Raw genomic sequence first — 18,538 nt, 5'->3', positions numbered from 1 at the left:
TTAGCTTAGATGGGGCAAGAAGAATTTAGCAAATAATAAATTGTTGCCACTCTGATCATGAAGCAAAACTTTATTTTTGAGTAGCAGTGGCAGTAAATCTAGGAGAAAATATATAAAATACATTTATACATTATTTATATACTAGTTTGAGTGCAGATTTTGGCAAAGAAATGAATCTGTCTAATGAAGAGCACCCCAAGTCAAATAACGCTATTATTTAATTTCTTGCAAGCCAGACAGAGGCTAGCAATTATTTTTCCTGTCAAGACTTTACTACAGAATATAGTAAATAATGTTGCTACACAACTACACAATGTTGTCTCAACTTTCAGCATCTCTCACCAGCAGCTATGTTTCTCGGGGCTGTGGGAACTTGAAATTTGACAACGCAGGTAGCCCTCAACTTATAACTACAATTGGGGCCATTGCCAAACAAGATGGTTGTTAAGTGAATCATGCCCAATTTTATAATCTTTTTTTTGCCATGGCCATTAAGCAAAGCACTGAGGTTGTTAAGTGGCTCACACAATTGTTAAGTGAATCTGACTGTCTCCATCGACTTTGCTTGTTGGAAGCCATTTGGGAAGGTTGCAAATAGCAATCCTATGACCTCAGGATGATACAATCATTGTTAATATATGCCAGTTGCCAAGTGCTTGAATTTTTAGCCCTGACAGTCGTAAGTGCAAAGACAAAACATAAGCCAATTTTTCCAGGGCTGTTGTAATTTTGAATGGCCACAAAATAGATGGTTCTAAGGTGAGGATCGCCTGTGCCTCAGATGTGGTATTCAGCAGGTTCTGACCAGTTCTGGAGAACCAGTAGAAGAAATTTTGAGTAGTTCAGAAAACCGGCAAATATCACTTCTGACTGGAGATTTTACAGTATCCTTCCCCTGCCACACCCACCAAGCTACGCCCATAGAACTGGTAGTAAAAAAAAAATTGAATCCCACCATTGCTGTGCCTGAAATATTACATGTTGACTGTTCTTGTCTCAGTACAAAATAGTAGTGAGAGCTGATAAGAACAAGCTGACTTTTGATTTCTGAGATTCCAAGAATGCTTAGACAAATCATGACAGAGTTTGAACTTGTTCCATGACATTCTTTGAATTGTTCCTCCACTCTTACATCATTATGAGCCATGGTGGCACAGTGCTTAGAGTGCAGTACTGCAAGCTACTTCTGCTGACTGCTGGCTGCCTGCAAGTTGCAGTTCAAATCTCACCAGGCTGAAGGTGGACTCAGCCTTCCTTCCTTTTGAGATGGGTAAAATGAGAACCCAGATTGTTAGGGGCAATATGATGGCTCTATAAACTGCTTAGAGGGGGCTGTAAAGCACTGTGAAGTGGTATATAAGTCTAAGTGCTGTTGCTATTATGCTAATACTGGGGTCCTTAAGCACAATCTTTGAATCCAATGGGCTAGTATATTCTTTCACTGTCTTAAGCATAGACTTTGACCAATTCCAATCTATAAGTAGACTATTGCTCTTTAAAATAATTTTTCTATTTTGCTAAAATCTTTTCTTTGCTAGTTTACTTTGTATCCTCTTACATTCCAGTTTTTATAAAAAAGAAGTGTAAGCCCATGACTGCTGCATTTCTTATTATGAGATAAAAGCAGAGAATAATACTATTTAAAACTGGTGTCTGCCCATTCTAGTATAGATTTCTCAAACTGCTACAGTTTCAGGTGAGTCAGCTCACGCGTGGACCATAGAATATGTGAAATTAACTTGATATTGAAGGATATTTTGCAAAAGCTGGCTCTGAACTCTTGTTGGTTGGCTCTTTAAAAGATTGGGTCAACTGACCAGTCGAAATCTAAAAGTATCCCCTGAAAATAAATTTAAAGGTATATTGTTTTCTCTTCTAAAGATTGAAAATGGGTATCAAGAAATGCTGTGGCCTTCTACAAATTTTCATTCTTCTGCTGAAGCTACTTCTACAAGTAGAGGACAGGGAACATATATGGCAAGGAAAACAGAGCACACATCTGCTGCCTCAACCCCAGCCTATAACAAGTTTCCAAAGAATGGGAGTATGGAGGAATTCCCTCCTCCACCATCGACAGATTTACTACAGGTTCCCTCTGAAATGACAGAGTTTTCCCAGTCCCCTGAACCCCCTCCCTCTCCATCCAAGCAAGTTCTCCCCAAGGATTTATATTCCAGGCAAAGAAATCTTTATGAATTAAATCGTTTATATAAGCACATTCACCCTGAATTAAGAAAGAATTTAGAAAAAGATTACTTCCAGGATATTTCTGACATTGTCTTGGGTAGCCACACTGAAATGGATAGCTCAGTAGGAGGAGATGTCCTTCAGGTGAAACAAGTCTTTGAAAACTCAGAAAGTAGCCCTCCAAAAAGCATGAGTCCAGAAAGAGAATATTTAGAATGGGACGAGATCCTAAAGGGAGAGGTCCAATCCATGAAGTGGATTTTTGAAAACCAGCCGCTGGATTCAATAAAAGACGAGTCTGCTGACCAAGACAACATTAAAAGCATTGCAGGTCAAGAAATCATCGCTGGGGGAGACGTTAAATATACTACGTGGATGTTTGAAACACAACCCATGGATGCACTGAGTGCAACTTTTTCAGACGGCGCAGGAACTGCCGATCGAATGCCGGACTTGTCCCGAGGAGATGTCCGCACGACCACGTGGATGTTTGAAACTCAGCCCCTGGATTCGATGAATAAAATTCACCAGGAGGAGGAAGAAGAGCCAAATGAAAATTGCGTTGAGGAAATCACCGGTGGGGATGTCAAAACAGTGAAATATATGTTTGAAACCCAGAACTTGGATAGTCTTGGGCAGCTTTATTCAGTGGATGAAGCTAAGCTCCTGCAACTGAGATCAGAACTAAAGGAGATTAAAGGTGACGTAAAGAGAAGTATAAGGCATTTTGAAACGCTGCCGATGTATGTTATTAGAAACAATTTAGGTCAAATGCTAGAAATTAAAACAGTCCACAGAGAAGACCTGGAGAAAGGAGATGTCAAAACTGTCCACTGGATGTTTGAAACTCAGCCTCTAGATGTTATCAACAAAGATTCCATGGAAATCAAAGTTGTTCGTGGAATTTCCGTGGAGGAAAACATTAAAGGGGAAGTGAGCAGGGCAAAATGGCTGTTTGAAACCCAGCCTTTAGATACTATTAAAGAGTCTGAAGAACCTGCTGCAGAAAAAGAAATCATACTGGGGACCGATGTCTGCAGAAAATGTTGGCTGTTTGAGACTCAGCCTCTTGATACCTTAAAAGAAAATGAAGACCCAAATGTTTTGCCCACCGTAGAAATCGTCGGAGGAGATGTAAACACTACTAAACACCTATTTGAAACATTGCCAATGGATCAGTTAAAAGACAGCTCAGATGTTGAGAAACTTCAAAAAATGGCTGCCACTGAGGAAGAGAAAGGTGATGTGAAGCACCAGAAATGGATTTTTGAGACGAAACCTCTTGAACAGATTAGGGATGAAAGGAAAGAATTCATAAGAACTGTGAAACTGGAGGAAATTGACAAGGGAGATGTGAGCAGCTGTAAGCATGCATTTGAAACATGCTGGTTAAGCAAACATACTGACTCACACAAAATCCAGGTTGAAGGCGTAACAAGGGGTGCCGTAAAATTGAATAAAGACATTTTTGAAACGACTCCTTTATACGCGATCCAGGATAATCTTGGGAAATACCATCAAGTTAAAACAATTCGGCAAGAAGAGGTGATCCGAGGAGATGTCAGGAACTGCAGGTGGCTTTTTGAAACAAGGCCCATCGACCAGTTTGATGAAAGCATTGAGAAAATGGAGATAATCAAAGGGATAACTTCCAAAGAAGTACAGTCGGGGGATGTGAAGACAGCAAAATGGCTGTTTGAAACTCAGCCTCTTGACTCCATTAAATATTTTAGCAATGTAGAAGACGAAGAAAGTAAACAAGAGACGGAGGCTACAGAAGCGGTCAAAGGGGATGTCAGGATGTGCAAGTGGTTGTTTGAAACTCAGCCAATGGAATCTCTGTATGAGAAAGAGACAATGATAACAAACACTGATGAAATACAGAGGGGAGATGTGAAAACATGCACCTTACTATTTGAAACACAATCTCTTGATGCGATAGGGGTAGAATCAGGAACAGCTAAGCTGCACACGGTTGAGCAGGAGGATATTCAAGGCAGCGATGTCCGTACAGCATGTTTCCTTTTTGAGACAGAAAAGCTAGAGAACATACAAGGAGAAGAAGACCAAGAACTCAAGCGAATTATGGAAATTGATATCCAGCCTGGAGATGTCTCTACCATGAAATATAAATTTGAGACCCAACCGTTAGACTCGCTCAGAATTGACTCTGAAGAAGTCCTGAACAAAATTAAAACCATACAAAGTGAAGACATACAAAAAGGAGATGTTTTGCGTTGCTGTTGGCTTTTCGAAAATCGGACCCTTGGTGAAATTTCAGAGGACAAAGAAGAAAGGACCTTTAGCCAAACTGTTACAGATGTACAAGATGGGCATGTGAAAAATGGCTGCTTTATCTTTGAAACGTTTTCTCTGGACCAGATTAAAGATGAAGATGCCATGGAGGAAAATACCAAGAAAACCATCAACCATGAAGAAATAACAAAGGGCGATGTGAAAAGCTACAAAATGCTTTTTGAGACCCAACCACTTTATGCAATTCAGGACAAAGAAGGCTATTATCACGAGGTGACTACAGTGAAGAAGGAAGAAGTTGTCCATGGAGATGTACGTGGGACCCGGTGGCTGTTTGAAACTAAGCCTTTGAGCTCAATAAACGAGTCTGAAAACATATACGTTATAAAATCAGTCACCCAGGAAGATATCCAGAAAGGAAATGTTAGCTCAGTTAGATACCGATTTGAAACACAGTCATTGGACACGATCTCAGATGAGAAGAAGTTCATCGTCCCCACAGTGAACAGTGTCCAGGGTGGAGATGTGAAAGCCAACAAGAAATTATTTGAATCTGAAGGAACCCAGAGAGACAAGTATGTAAGAACGGTGAACGTCAGTGAAATACAACAAGGCAATGTTAAAACGTGTACTTGGCTATTTGAAACACGCACTATTGATGAAATTAGAGGGGAAGTTTCGGAATACAAAGACATCCAGACGGTAATGAGGGAAGAAGTCCAGGAGGGGGGTGTTCGGCATGCGGTATGGCTCTTTGAAAACCAGCCTCTAGATTCCATTAAAGAAAACGATGAGACTGATACAGAGATAGATAAGGAGGAAATTCCACAGGCCGATGTAAAAACCACCACATGGCTTTTTGAAACCACCCCTTTCCATGAATTTAATGAAAGCAGAATTGAAAAAGAAGAAATCGTTGGGAAAAATGTGAAAGAAACTTTAAAGGAACTTTATTCACAGAAAGTTGTAGAGACTCATGGGATCATCTTGGAGGCAGATGAAATTGGAGATGTGCGAATGGCAAAATATAGGTTGATGAATCAGGAGGCTCCTGAAATACAAAAGGAAGAGGTTATTAAAGGAGATTTGGCCAACATCATGATAAACCTCCTGTCCAAACCAAGTATTCTGGAAAGGGAAAGTAAAGTAAATGAAGATGAAAAGGGCAATGTAAATTTGACCAAAAAGCAACTGATGAATAGCTCGAGAGCGGTGCTTGTTGAAAAAGAAGAGGTAGTGAGAGGTGATATACAGCAAGCCATTAAAAACCTGTTTAATCAGAATCGTTCTGTAAAACGTGGGATTTTAATTCAAGAAAGTGAAAGGGGTGATGTTAATATGACAATCTATTCTCTCTTCCACAAAAAGGAAAGCCATAAAGCTGAACAAGATGAAGTTATAGGTGGTGATGTAAAGCGTACAATTCACAGTCTTCTCTCTTCTGTAATGAATCATGAAATATCAGAAAGACCTAAAATAGATGATTCTGAAAGGGGCAATGTTCAGTTTTTTACAACTTGCATAGAAGCTGGAGCTTTGGACTATTTGAAATTACTCCAGTCAGAGACAAATGAAGCATTTGCAAGAAAAAATCAAGAGGAGGAAGAGGAAATAGTGGGTGGAGATGTTGAAGGCACTAAACTATTACTAAAGAAAAAGAAATCTCAAATACAGCGGACAGTTAATGAAGCTGACATAATTCCTGGTGATGTCTGTAATGCCCTGAAAATCTTTACAACTGAGCCACAAGATACATCTTGTCATGTAGACAAAGAGGAAATTATAAAGGGTGATTTGAAGACAACTTTAAATTCCCTAAGTCAGGCTATAAATCAGACCACTGTTACGGAGAAAGAAGAAATTGCAAAAGCTGACATCCATGGAATTTTGAAGTCTCTTCAAGAATCAGTTTATCAACAAAGAGAGAGAGAAAAACCAGAGGTCATTCCTGGTGATATTAAACAGACCATTGAATCTCTGGAGAAAGCAGTACAAACAAGAAATGAAGTCTTGAGAGAAGAGGTTGTCCAACATGACCTTGAATCCACATTAAGACCTTTAAAAGAAGTCCAACAATATTTCAAGGAAACAGATAAAGAAGTAGTGAAAGGTAGTCAGACTGCTATGGAGAGCTTGTTGGATACTTCTGAAGAAACAAAATTAAGGCAATACCAAAGATTCACGGAGGCAGAGGCAAAAAAAAGGAAGGAAATGTTGCTGAAGCAATCTCAACAATTAGCCCAGAACAAAGTCAATCCAACGGAACACTTGAAAAACAATAATAAATTTCTTCAAAAGGAAATGATGTCCCAAAAGGAGAGTTTTCTCACAGATGATGCCAAAGCAATCCATTTGGATCAAAGACAAAACACTAAGAGTCATGAGATGGAGAAGAAAAATATGAAGGCCTTATCTGAATCTCAGTACAAAGTCAATGAAAAAGCAAAGAAATCTTCTGAGGATAAAGTTATAGCAAAGAGATATAGAGATCAGTATGTGAATGACCAATCTACTTTTTGCAATAATGTTGAGAAGAATGAAAGATCAGAGAAATCAGAGGCAAGCAGAATATTGATGAAGGGCCATTCAACCAATGACATGCAGAGTACAAGACAAATGACGGGAAATAAACAAAACATATTTCATGAACATAAAGATGAAAAATACGTTGATGTCAGAAGTCAGGGTGAGACAAAAGCAAAATCCATCCAACCAACATGTGATCGCCAGAGCTCCAATTACAGAGGGACAGAACAACTGATCAACCAGTCAACTGGCTTGATTTCCAAAGCGGCTGGTCATCTTGAAACAAGAGAGGTGCAACAAGACAGAAAGCAATCTCAGCATTCAAAGGAGGTTTGCAGAGGGAAGAAAAATAACGTTGTGGCAAGCCAAGCTCAGGTTTCCATGGCATCTGAACAGAATGTAAAAACCAATCAAAACGTCAGAGTCACACAGGAAATGCACAGGCAATTTAAAGAAGCTGAAAGGAAGCAACGGTGCAGTGAGAAATCCATTTTGAAGTACTCTGGAAAGTGTAAAGTTGAAGATGCTGAGGAAGATTTGAGGGTTCAAGTGAAAAATCCTGTGAATCCATACAAGAATCCTAAAGGCTCAGATAGGTCAGAAATTGATTCTCCACCTCCTCCTCCACCACCCCCGCCTCCACCTCCACTTCCATTGGCTTCATCTGAAATTGACTTTCCTCTGCCGCCACCACCTCCTCATTTATTGATGCCTTGTGATAGACAGAGAGTTCCTTCTCCACCATCACCACCAAATGAAGAGGTTAAGTCAGAGCATGAGAGTCTTCCCCCTCCACCACCCACTGCAGAAGAGAAATATGACAAGGAATTGACATCTCATCTGCCTCCCCCACCCCTCCCTCAGGCCAAAGAACATTTCTTCAAAGGCTTAGACAAAACAGTTCAATCTCAGAGCAAGATCCCATACAACACAAAACGTCTTCAGGCAGAACTTATGAAAGAATTAGAAGCGAGCCAGTGCAAAACATCTAGAAAAATGCAACCAAGGATTATTCAGATGCACAAAGAGATTGATAAGAGAAATACAGTGGAAGAAAGGGCAGAAAGTTCAATGTTAAGGAACACTGTTAGTCATGAAAGAAAAGAGAAGAAAGTCTGCACCAAAAATGAAGATGTTCAAAGGGCCTCATCAGTTATGGAAACAATCAGTCTGGAAGTATCACCGTCGAATAAGACATTTCCACATTTTAGGTCTCCTTCTCTTCCAGCAGAGGCAACACAAGCATCACCTAAGCCTTATGTCCGGAAATTTAAAACCCCTTTAATGATTGCAGAAGAAAAATACAAACTGCAAAAGGAAGAGATGGAACAAAAACTAACCAAGGATGTTTGTCAACTACGGGTGAGAAGGAACAGTGAAAGCTGGGGAAGATTAGGTCAGGCAGAGTCAGAAGGTGGCCTGCCAGCGCCAAAATCACATAAAGAGGATGAAATCACTCTGCAAGGGTCGTTGCCCTCTGAGGTTCCACCTACACCTGCTGAGCCCGAATGCCAGAGGAGGCCTCAAGTCACCATCTCGGAAGCCCTACAGCCCTTACCAAAACAATCCACAGCTGAACAGTCTCAAAAGGTTTCAAAGCGCTTGACAGAAGAACACATCAGGAAAAGGGCCATCCACGAGTCACAACATCTTACAAAGCAGAGTGTATCTTCTGAAAAAGGACAGACCCACAAAGAACATGCCATGAGCCAGAAAGAGCAGCACCAAAATGAGGAACAATTGCATGTGTCAAATAATAAAACAGTGTGCCCCTCTTTCAAAGTTAGAACCATCCAGGTTCCCGCCGGGGATCACACCTTACCTAAAGGCCACAGGGATTCCATGATTTATAAAAAGCAAGAAGGATCAAGTGTCCATGGTGCTGTGAAGCAACAAGTTCAAGAAGAACAAAAACAAAGCTTAAGCAGGAAAAGTGCTGCAGGTAATTGCATGAAAATGGATGGTAAAATCCACATGGAAAAAACATGTGTTAAGTTTGCAGAAGGCAGGCAAGAAACTGGGGAGAAAGACTCTAGCGAAATGAAACAGGGATTAGCTCAAAGAAAGGAAATGGAGAAGGACAAAATGAAGCAAGAAAAACATTCTGTAGCTGTGGAAGGAAAGGACAGCCAGGTAATTGCTCACCTCAAAGAAGAGAAAGGAATAATTCAAAGAAAAGAACAAGTGGCTAGCAGTAAGTCAGAAAAAATGGTTAAGCAAAAAATAATCAATATACACAACAAATTTCAGACTGTGCATTCTGAACCAGAACCAACTTTTGTTCTGGAGACAAATGTTCAGAATAAAAGCCTGTCTCAGGAAAAGAATACCCTACAAGGACAAGGAGAATATACCTGGGAAATGACTTCAGAACAGAAAAAAAGCCCTCATAAGACACCAGAGCCAAAAAAGGAGCCCATGCAAGAAAAACTGCTACCTTCCAGTTCACCACAAGGATCCCTGCAGAAAAGTGAGAAAGATTCAGTAGACATACTAGAGTTGTTGAGGAAACGGGAGGAGATACAACAGCTATTATCCAGAATGAAAGAATTTGAGTTGGAGCCAAGTAAAAATGGAATGAAAACATTCCAGGTGTTCTTAAGTGTCATTCCAGAATGGCTGGTAGAACAAGAAAAGAAGCAAGACTTAAGTTACATTGCAGAGGAAGACAGCGTTGAAAAGATGAGAGAAGAATTGTTGGTTATTAAAGATCGAGCTTCCAAAATACTTCACTCATGTGAAGAGGCAATCCAAGCTTTCATGATTTCAAAAAATTCCCTGAAGTGTAAAAAAAATGTTCATGGCACTAGAGGATCATCGCAAAAGATCGCTAAAGTGATTGTTGGATCCAGCAGAAAAGATTCTCAGATGGCTAAAGAAATGTCCAAAGACACCATGGCACACCAAGAAGTAAAGCAGAAAGTCAGCGCAAACAGATTTTCAGAAATCGCAACTTCTTCACCTTCTCTAAGAATGCGAGCACCTTCGCCTACTTACATCACAATTGAATCTAGATGTATTGAATCTCCTCTCAGAGATTTGTTGTCTCCAGTCCAAAGAGAAAGCACTCCAGTTCCACCATCACCCCCACCAAGATCTACTACACCAACCTCTAAGATACATCAGTCATCAGTCCGTTCTGAGCAACTTGCAAAACTTAAAGACACTACAGTAAAACTATCTCAAGGAGTAATCCCAAATAGATCAATTACTCCAATTCCTATTGTGGAGAAAAGGTCGGAGATTGTTAAATCTCCCGCAACCCTCCGTCGACAAATCAAGATTGATAAACGTCAACCTGACATTTGCAAAGTACCCTTTCCAAAAGACACCATTGTAACTGCAGAGGCAGTGGCAAAAGTCAAAGAGACACATGAAGAATCCCAAGTAAATCAAATGTATGTTTCTCAAAATGGTGGGAGCATTCCGGAAGAGCCCCACAGACAAAGCATAGGCTCTTTTTCCATTGCACATGGCTTTGAGGTACCTAAGGCTGGTCCTAAAGGGCTTAGGCATACATATGAAGCATCAGACCAGGTGATTCACATAAGGAAGGAGCCAGAGCTACCTGAAACATTTGGTGGTGACTACGAACATAAAACAGAGACAATGTTACAGGCTTTCAAGGACCAGACATTTAGTGAGGGAAAATTCAAGAACAAATATGTTGAAAATGGTATAATGAGTGACAAGTCAAAGGAAGTCAGGTGTAGATCAAAAAAGGACAGACTTAGCCAAGCTTCCCAAGAGCCAGACAACAGGAAAGATAATTTCCAAAAATGCCCTAGAAAGCATCAAAGAGAATCAAAGGAAATTAACTCAGGGAAGCAAAACCAGCGTGTAATTAAAGAGCATTCCTGTGAGCCCAGGGTGTGCCTTGATGCAAATTCCCCCGTGGGATGCTCCTATGGCATGGAGTCTTTTGAGAACATGGTCATTGAATCTAGAACCGCAGCCTCCACCGCACAGAGCACCGATGGAACTCAGTCAGGATTTGGCTTCAAACGGGCACCTCCGACCTATGAAGACGTCATCTCAGGGCACATCTTAGATATCGCTGCTCCCGATTCGCCAGAAGATCTTCTAAGAAACTTTCAGAAGACTTGGCAGGAAAGCGAGAGAGTGTTTCAAAGCCTTGGCTACACCATGTCAGAAGCTACTGAAGCAGAAGTGAGAAGTAGTTTCCACGAGGAAGCAGAGTTTATCAGTGGTAAATAAGCATGCAATGTGTGAAGGAAGCTTTTAGCATGTGCACCACGGCAATAAAACATTTTGTACAATTAAAACACAGTTGAAAGGAGAAAGTAACATAACTCCAGCTAACACTTCTTTACTTCCCCTTCTCTCTTTCCACTCTCTCCCAGAAATCTCTGTTCCCTTTCTAAAAGCATGTGCTTACTATATGTGCTGAGCATGTGGCTAATCAATATTAAAGGTTTGTAGTGTGGTCTTCCAAGGTAAAAGCTATATTTTGATTTTACTGATGAAATAATTTCCCTGAATTTTAATTAAAAGAACTAATATCTCACAAAATATGATTTATAGCGATTGTGTTGCTTTGCTCAAGTTAAAAACATATATACTATGGGTTATGGCTGTTGCTGTTGTAGAACTGCATGAGGCCTTTTGGGTAAATGCAGCATATTTTGACAAAGTGCCATTTTATGTAAGACGTGTTCATTTCATAGGACAAAATCACCTCTTTTAGAACAGGGGTGTCTTTTAAACTGGGGTGCGGGGTGTATAACAACTGAAACCATTCTTTCAGGCTCTGCATATGAGGTGGAGTGCAATCCAAAGTGCTATTTACCATTTGAAATAAATTGTATTTATTGGGTGGGTACAATATTTTATTTGCAGGCCGAAGACCAAAGGACAATCTGAAATTGTTCTGGGGGTATGGGGGCAATGAAAATAATTAAATTATAGAGGTAATGTAAGTTAGTATATTTGTGGGGATGTTTGGATTTCTGGACACTACAATCAAATCTGATCGTGTACAGATAGCCTTGCTTAAAAACCACAATTGGAACCAGTAACTTGGTTGTTATGATGTAGGCGCTAAACTGAAAGTCATGTGACCATGACAGGCAAATGACCTTTCCCCCCCCTTAGGCATGGTCACTAAACAAAAAAGAAAAACCAATGTGTGCAATTTACTTCTGCTTCTGTGTTAACTCTATCACAAACTGGTTGCTAAGCAGATAAATTAGAATAAAACTTTATTGTCACTTTAAATACACACAAATCAGCATACATTAAAATTAAATTTCATTGCATTCAGCTCTCAAATGATGAGCACATGACTGCAGGATGTCTAGATTAAAGAAAAGAAGGACTAAGGGTGATCTGATAGCAGTCCAATATCTAAGAGGCAGCTACAAAGAAGGGGGAATCAATCTATTCTCCCAAACACCTGAAGGCAGGACAAGAAACAGTTGATGGAAACTAATCAAGGAGAGAACCAAACTAGAACCAAGGAAAAATTTCCCTGACAGTGAGAACAATTAATCAGTGGAACAACTGGTCTCCAGAAGTTGTGGGTGCTACACTGAAAATTGTGAATTGGCACATGGGAGGCAAGTTTGAAGAGAAATTTGCCAGAATAAAAAAATGTACTGTATATCTGAAATTCTACAGTACATCCTAACATGCGGGGTGTGGGGGGGGAATTATTTGAGAATTGGAGATAATTTCTTCTGGGTTTTCTTTGATTCCCCCCCCCCCCGATTTTAATGAAAGATGGCTACCGGTTTTAATCTTCCACAGTGCCTATGACATAATGTTAATCTGAGACACTGTGGGAAACTGGAATAGCTAGTTCGATTTAGCAGCTAAGGTACCAAGCTAGCAACTAGGAGAGTGGGACTTCTAGTCCAATTTAGTCTAGGTGTGAGAGGTAGAAAATAAAAATGAAATAGGGTTGTGGATCAGGGCTCTTCTGGAAGAGTATTTACAAATAATAGCAGTGAGCACTCTGAAAAGTAGAAGTAGGTGCTGGAAGCAAGAGGCTACCTCTCCTATTACATTCAAAATCCACCATCTGCAGCTTCAGCCACAGAAAGTAGAAGAATAAAACTCTTGGTCAGTACTAAAGAAACCTATTTCCTTAAAGGTATAAAAAACCCAAAATTGAAGATTCGTTTATAAATACGGATAATTACAGGATAGAAATTGCATTACCCACACAAAAGATTAAGAGCGCTATTGTCATGAACACAGTCCATGGAAGACTAGTCTTGTTCTCCAAAGTGAATATTTCATTGTAAGAAATCTGTATTATTGATCAACACTATGGATCATTCAATCCTTTAAAAAATGCTTTGGGTAATTCCTGTACATAATCAAACTTGCAACAAAATAGAAGTGTTTCTACTGTGAATAGATGGACGGAGAGGATGCACTTCCAATGAGAAAGTGTCACAAGCCCTGGATGCAGAATTTTGCAACCCATGGCAGAAGCACATGTTTTCCTTCACTGCAATGGAAATGTAAAAATAGAAAGAAAGAAAGCACGAGTCATTCATGCATCCTCTTTTACCCATCACTTTTTTGAAAATATTAAAGCATCTTCAAATAAATATAAAAAGTCTGGCATTAGTCGAAACAAAGAATTTATTTCATCTGACTCCCAGGGAAGCTTAAGGGTTACTTATTGGAGAGTGAAGGTTCTCAGGTTTCCTAATGATATTGCAATTTTTTGGTGCATAGCCTGAAGAAAAGAAATATAACAATACATAGCACTGACATCATCTCATTTATTTCTAGAAAGTGCAACTTCAGGGAAAGGAAACATGCCTACTTTGTCAAAAGAGAGTTTATCCAATGGAGTGCCTAGTTGCAGACAAGCAGGTTTTCCATAAATCATGTTTTCGGTGCCACCATTGCAGTACTAAATTAAGGTAAGATGAAGGGAGCAATCAAAATGTTTAACATCCATATATTGTCAAAGCTTGATTGGACGTTCAGTTCAATGAATGAATGAATGAATGAGTGAGTGAGTGAGTGAGTGAGTGAGTGAGTGAATGAATGATATTGAAATGTTGAAAATAAATCAACAGTAGTGCCACTGAACTCTTATCGTCAGAATGACAGTGTTGGATCACTTCTGTTTTATCTGGGCATCTCTCTATCTAAAGGGGGAAAGGGTTCTTCATATTACAAAGTAGATGAAAGCCACTATATAAATCGTAACAACAAGAGTCTAAGTGGAAAGAATTATTGAAGTGATTTCTCCCTTGGAAATGACTTTATGCTGTTTACAGAATCAGAAGAAGTAGGTGCCACACATACCCTGCTTTTTAAGAATTTTTAAAATACTGAGATTAAATAATAAAAGAAATTCTACACAAAGCTTACAGAAAACATTGCATTAGAAAAAAAGAAAAGAGAGAAATGAACTTAAAACTTAGAACTTAGAATAACTTTATTGTCACTTCGAAGGTACCCTAATCGGCATACATTAAAATAAAATACAGCTCTCAAAGGGTTGTCACTTCCAATATACACTGCATAAACATGACAAAAATATAAATAAATAAATAAACGTAGGCGTATATCAATATATCAATTGGAGGAAAGGAGTAGTGTTCTCTGATGGACACCTCCTTCAATTACTCCCTGCTAATGTAACCAATATATATATATATATATGGATCTTTGGTTGTTCGGGTTTTCTCCGCGTAAGATTCGAAGTATCTAGGCACGAGCCTGAAGATGATGAATGAGACTTCATCGAAACGTTGCCTAGATACTTCAATCTTACGTGAGAAAACTAACAACCAAAGATCCACATACAAATACCCCGAGAACCTCAGAATATATATATATATATATATATATATATATATATATATGTATATGTATATGTATATGTATATGTATATGTATATGTATATGTATATATATATGTGGATCTTTGGTTGTTCGGGTTTTCTCCGCGTAAGATTCGAAGTATCTAGGCAACGTTTGATGAAGTCTCATTCATCATCTTCAGGCTTCTGTCTCCGGCTCTGTGCTTCTCAGAGTAATGTGAGATTGCAGCTGCTTCCTCCTTTTAACTGCCAGTGGGGGTGGGACTTGATTGGGTGGGGGCTTGGCTGTGTTCTGATTGGGTGGGGTGTGTTCTCATTGGTGGGGGTTTGGCTGTGTTCTGATTGGTTGGGGGTTAGCCGTGTTCTGATTGGTTGGAGGCGTGTTCTGTTCAGGTGGGGGCTTGGTTGTGCTCAGGTTAGTCTTAGTTGCTGGGGATTTGAGCTGGTGAGTTGTGATCTTGCTGTTTGGCTTCTAGTACGTGGTCCTGCTGCATCTTCATAGTGGGTGTTGGTTTGCTTCATGTATGGCTCAGAGGGGTTTGAAGTGGGTAGTGATGCAGCTGCAGTGCAGCTTCTGGTCCATGGTCGTGTCTCATTTTCTGAATGGGTGGGAGTCTGTTTTCTATATGGAAGTGTGGTGGTGGCATCTTGTGTGGCTCTCATGGGTGTGGGTCTGGTGTCCTTCTTCATGTTAGGTACTCGTCTGTTCATGAGGCGGGTTTCCAAATGGCTGGAAGGCGGGAGGTGTCATCTCGTTTGTTCATGCTGTGTGGGCGTTTTTCTATCTCTATGGCTTCTCTGATTATTCTGCTGTTGAAGTGTTCGGTTTTGGCGATAGTTCTGGTATTTTTAAAATCAATTTCATGTCCTGTGGCTTTGAGGTGTTGGACCAGGGAAGAGGTCGTTTCTTCTTTTTTGATTTCCCAACTAAGCCCCCACCTGAACAGAACACGCCTCCAACCAATCAGAACACGGCTAACCCCCAACCAATCAGAACACAGCCAAACCCCACCAATGAGAACACACCCCACCCAATCAGAACACAGCCAAGCCCCCACCCAATCAAGTCCCACCCCCACTGGCAGTTAAAGGAGGAAGCAGCTGCAATCTCACATTACTCTGAGAAGCACAGAGCCGGAGACAGAAGCCTGAAGATGATGAATGAGACTTCATCGAACGTTGCCTAGATACTTAATCTTACGCGGAGAAAACCCGAACAACCAAAGATCCACATACAAATACCATGAGAACCTCAGAAAACATATATATATATATATATATATATATATATATATATATATATATATATATATATATATATATATATACACACACACACACCTCTAAACATTATATTAGTATCCACAATCAAGGGAGTATATCACTATAGATATGAGTTTATTTCATAATTCCTGATAGGCAGTATGTATACAGTTGTAAATAAACAACAATGGGTATTTGGAAGAGAATAATATTTGAACAATGCTGATGAAGACTAGGGCTTCAAGGGGCTATGGCTAATTTGATGAATATCCTTTTTTTCCATCTAAGCATATGAAAGGAATTTGTATTATTATCATATTAATGAGCATTACAAGCATCTAGCTGGGAGAGGGCAATTCTGAATACATTGGGAGTGGATCTACATCTCATACCTAGCCACAGTGTGATTTAGTTTTATCTTGGTCTGATGCATAGATTCAACCACTGCAGTTGGTAAGCTATGGGTTTTGGCCTAACATTAAGTAAGATATAGGTTAATATAGCTGAAACAATATATGGTGTCAGCCAACTCACATATCATTTCAAAACTGGATATTTTAGAACATTGTAAATTGAAAAAAAATAATAGCTTTCTTTTTTTAATATAATAAGCCACCGTAAGCAAAAACAAATGTACCACATTCGCCTCATTTGTGAACTAGATAAAAGTTTTAAAATATGCTTTACTTTACACTAAAGCGCCTTTAAAATTTAGACAATATTGTGCCACAATGATCTTGGCAACCTTTTTTTAATAGCTAAAATGTATTTTTTGCCATAATTCAGTATTTTTTTGAACAAAAGAAGAAATAACATTAGCTTATAATGGCAGAAACCAGGAAACTGTTTTTAAAAGAGTTTAATTTTCACTAAAGATTTTACCTAGGTACATATAATACATTTGGTACAAACTGCAATGGCATGAAAATGACAAAATATCACAGTGTAAACCCTGACTGGTACTTGCATTGTAAAGTTGCAGCCAAGCATCTGCAAGACATATGCTTTCCATTATTATGATAGTTGGTTGCACAGTAAGTCAGATATTTAGAGAGATTTAGCCTTTTTATCCACCTATCAAGTCCTGCCCAAGAATCTGGGCTAGACAAACGTCATTTGATATTGTTAAAGGTATCATTGCAAGATGCTGTTCCAAGTAAGGATGTCTTTTTCAATTATTGTTATTATTATTTATATTATTTTATCTTACATATATGTATATAAAAAAATAAAATAGATGGTGAACATACCCCAAAATCTTGCTGTCTATTTTCTCCACACCATCCTGCAATGCATTTTGTTATTCTCCCATTCCTTTTACCTAGTGATGCCATATAAAAGAATAAGATCAATTCCAATTAAAGTATCAATTTTAAAAAGACTATAATAATGGCACCAATAGTGAACCAATAGTGATGTATCACACTTGGATCCCATACTCAGTAATCTACTTTAAATGTCAAAGTCAATTTTGGAAGACAATAGAATAATTCTAAGGTTCTAAAAAAAGTCAGATTTTCACTGGCTAGCTACTCCACAAACATTGAGAAGTTCAAAGATAGCTATTCTAAAATAAAAATATGGGAGCATTTCATATCCCTCAGATTACTTTGCTGGATGTAGAAAAAAAATGAAAAAGCAATTTTTGGTAGAGATGGAGAATATCAATTTATCCCCTGTTGTTTTTAAACCAAAAAATGATGTTTCAGTAAGGATTACTGAAGGCATTTAACAGACAAATATTAACAAAGAAAGTACAAAAAGCTTCTCTTTTCACACATCAAATGGACATATGAACTTCTTTTTATGCTCTCTGAGATTGATGGTTTTTTTTGCAGATGTTCATTATCAAACTAGGTAACATCATCAGTGCTTGAAGGGAATGGATTTTGCTCTTATTTTTTATATACTAGGGACCTGCCCTATCAGTATTGATGGAGGTGTTCTTGGTGCTTCCTTATCAGGCTATTATTTACTGTTACCTTGTTTGTCTGCTTTGGTAGGGTTAGTTGATTTTCCTTTGAATGGTATATAGATGTTGTTTATCTCTGTGTGCCTGTTGATGGCTGATTTGTCTGAGTGCCAGGCCTCCAGGAATTCTCTGGTGTTTTTGCACTTGACTTGGTCTAGAATGCTCAGTTTCCCAGTTGACACAATGGTTGATGTCCATGTGCTGTGAAATTAAGGAGTTTTTATTGTGTCTTCTGACTGAAGGTTATTGCAGATGATTGTCTCAAAAGTTGAGCAGAGATTAACACTCCGATTAACACTAGACCAACAATCAAGAAGTAAACGATACCCACTCAAGGAGCTACAAATACAGGCCAACAGTAAACAGCCTAGTCAAGGAACTCCCACTAAGACTAGCAGGGCAAGCCCTTGGTATTAAAAATAAGAACAAACCTCACACTGATTTGTTCACAACCCGCTGTTGTTACCTAGTTGGGTAATGAAACATCTGCAAGAAAACCACCAACTCAGAGGGCACCAAA

The 18,538-nt window shown here is 39.2% G+C and overlaps 1 protein-coding gene across 2 annotated transcripts in view; it reads left to right on the top strand.

The window, feature by feature from the left end:
• Nucleotides 1–18,538, top strand: part of XIRP2 (xin actin binding repeat containing 2) — a 224,027-nt gene that overhangs the window by 202,066 nt on the left and 3,423 nt on the right. For both annotated transcript variants that reach the window (XM_087920011.1, XM_026697110.2), the window contains 2 exons: nucleotides 1,882–11,179; nucleotides 13,738–13,871. In XM_087920011.1, the coding sequence (XP_087776137.1) occupies nucleotides 1,882–11,179; nucleotides 13,738–13,832 (9,393 nt within the window). In that variant the 3' untranslated portion in view covers nucleotides 13,833–13,871. The remainder of the gene's footprint in view (nucleotides 1–1,881; nucleotides 11,180–13,737; nucleotides 13,872–18,538) is intronic.

This window comes from Pseudonaja textilis, chromosome 1, assembly GCF_049901715.1.
Source record: "Pseudonaja textilis isolate UNSWEBS1 chromosome 1, rPseTex1.2, whole genome shotgun sequence".
In the NCBI taxonomy this organism is placed as follows: Eukaryota; Metazoa; Chordata; class Lepidosauria; order Squamata; family Elapidae; genus Pseudonaja; species Pseudonaja textilis.
This window is presented reverse-complemented; position numbering and strand designations above follow the sequence as displayed.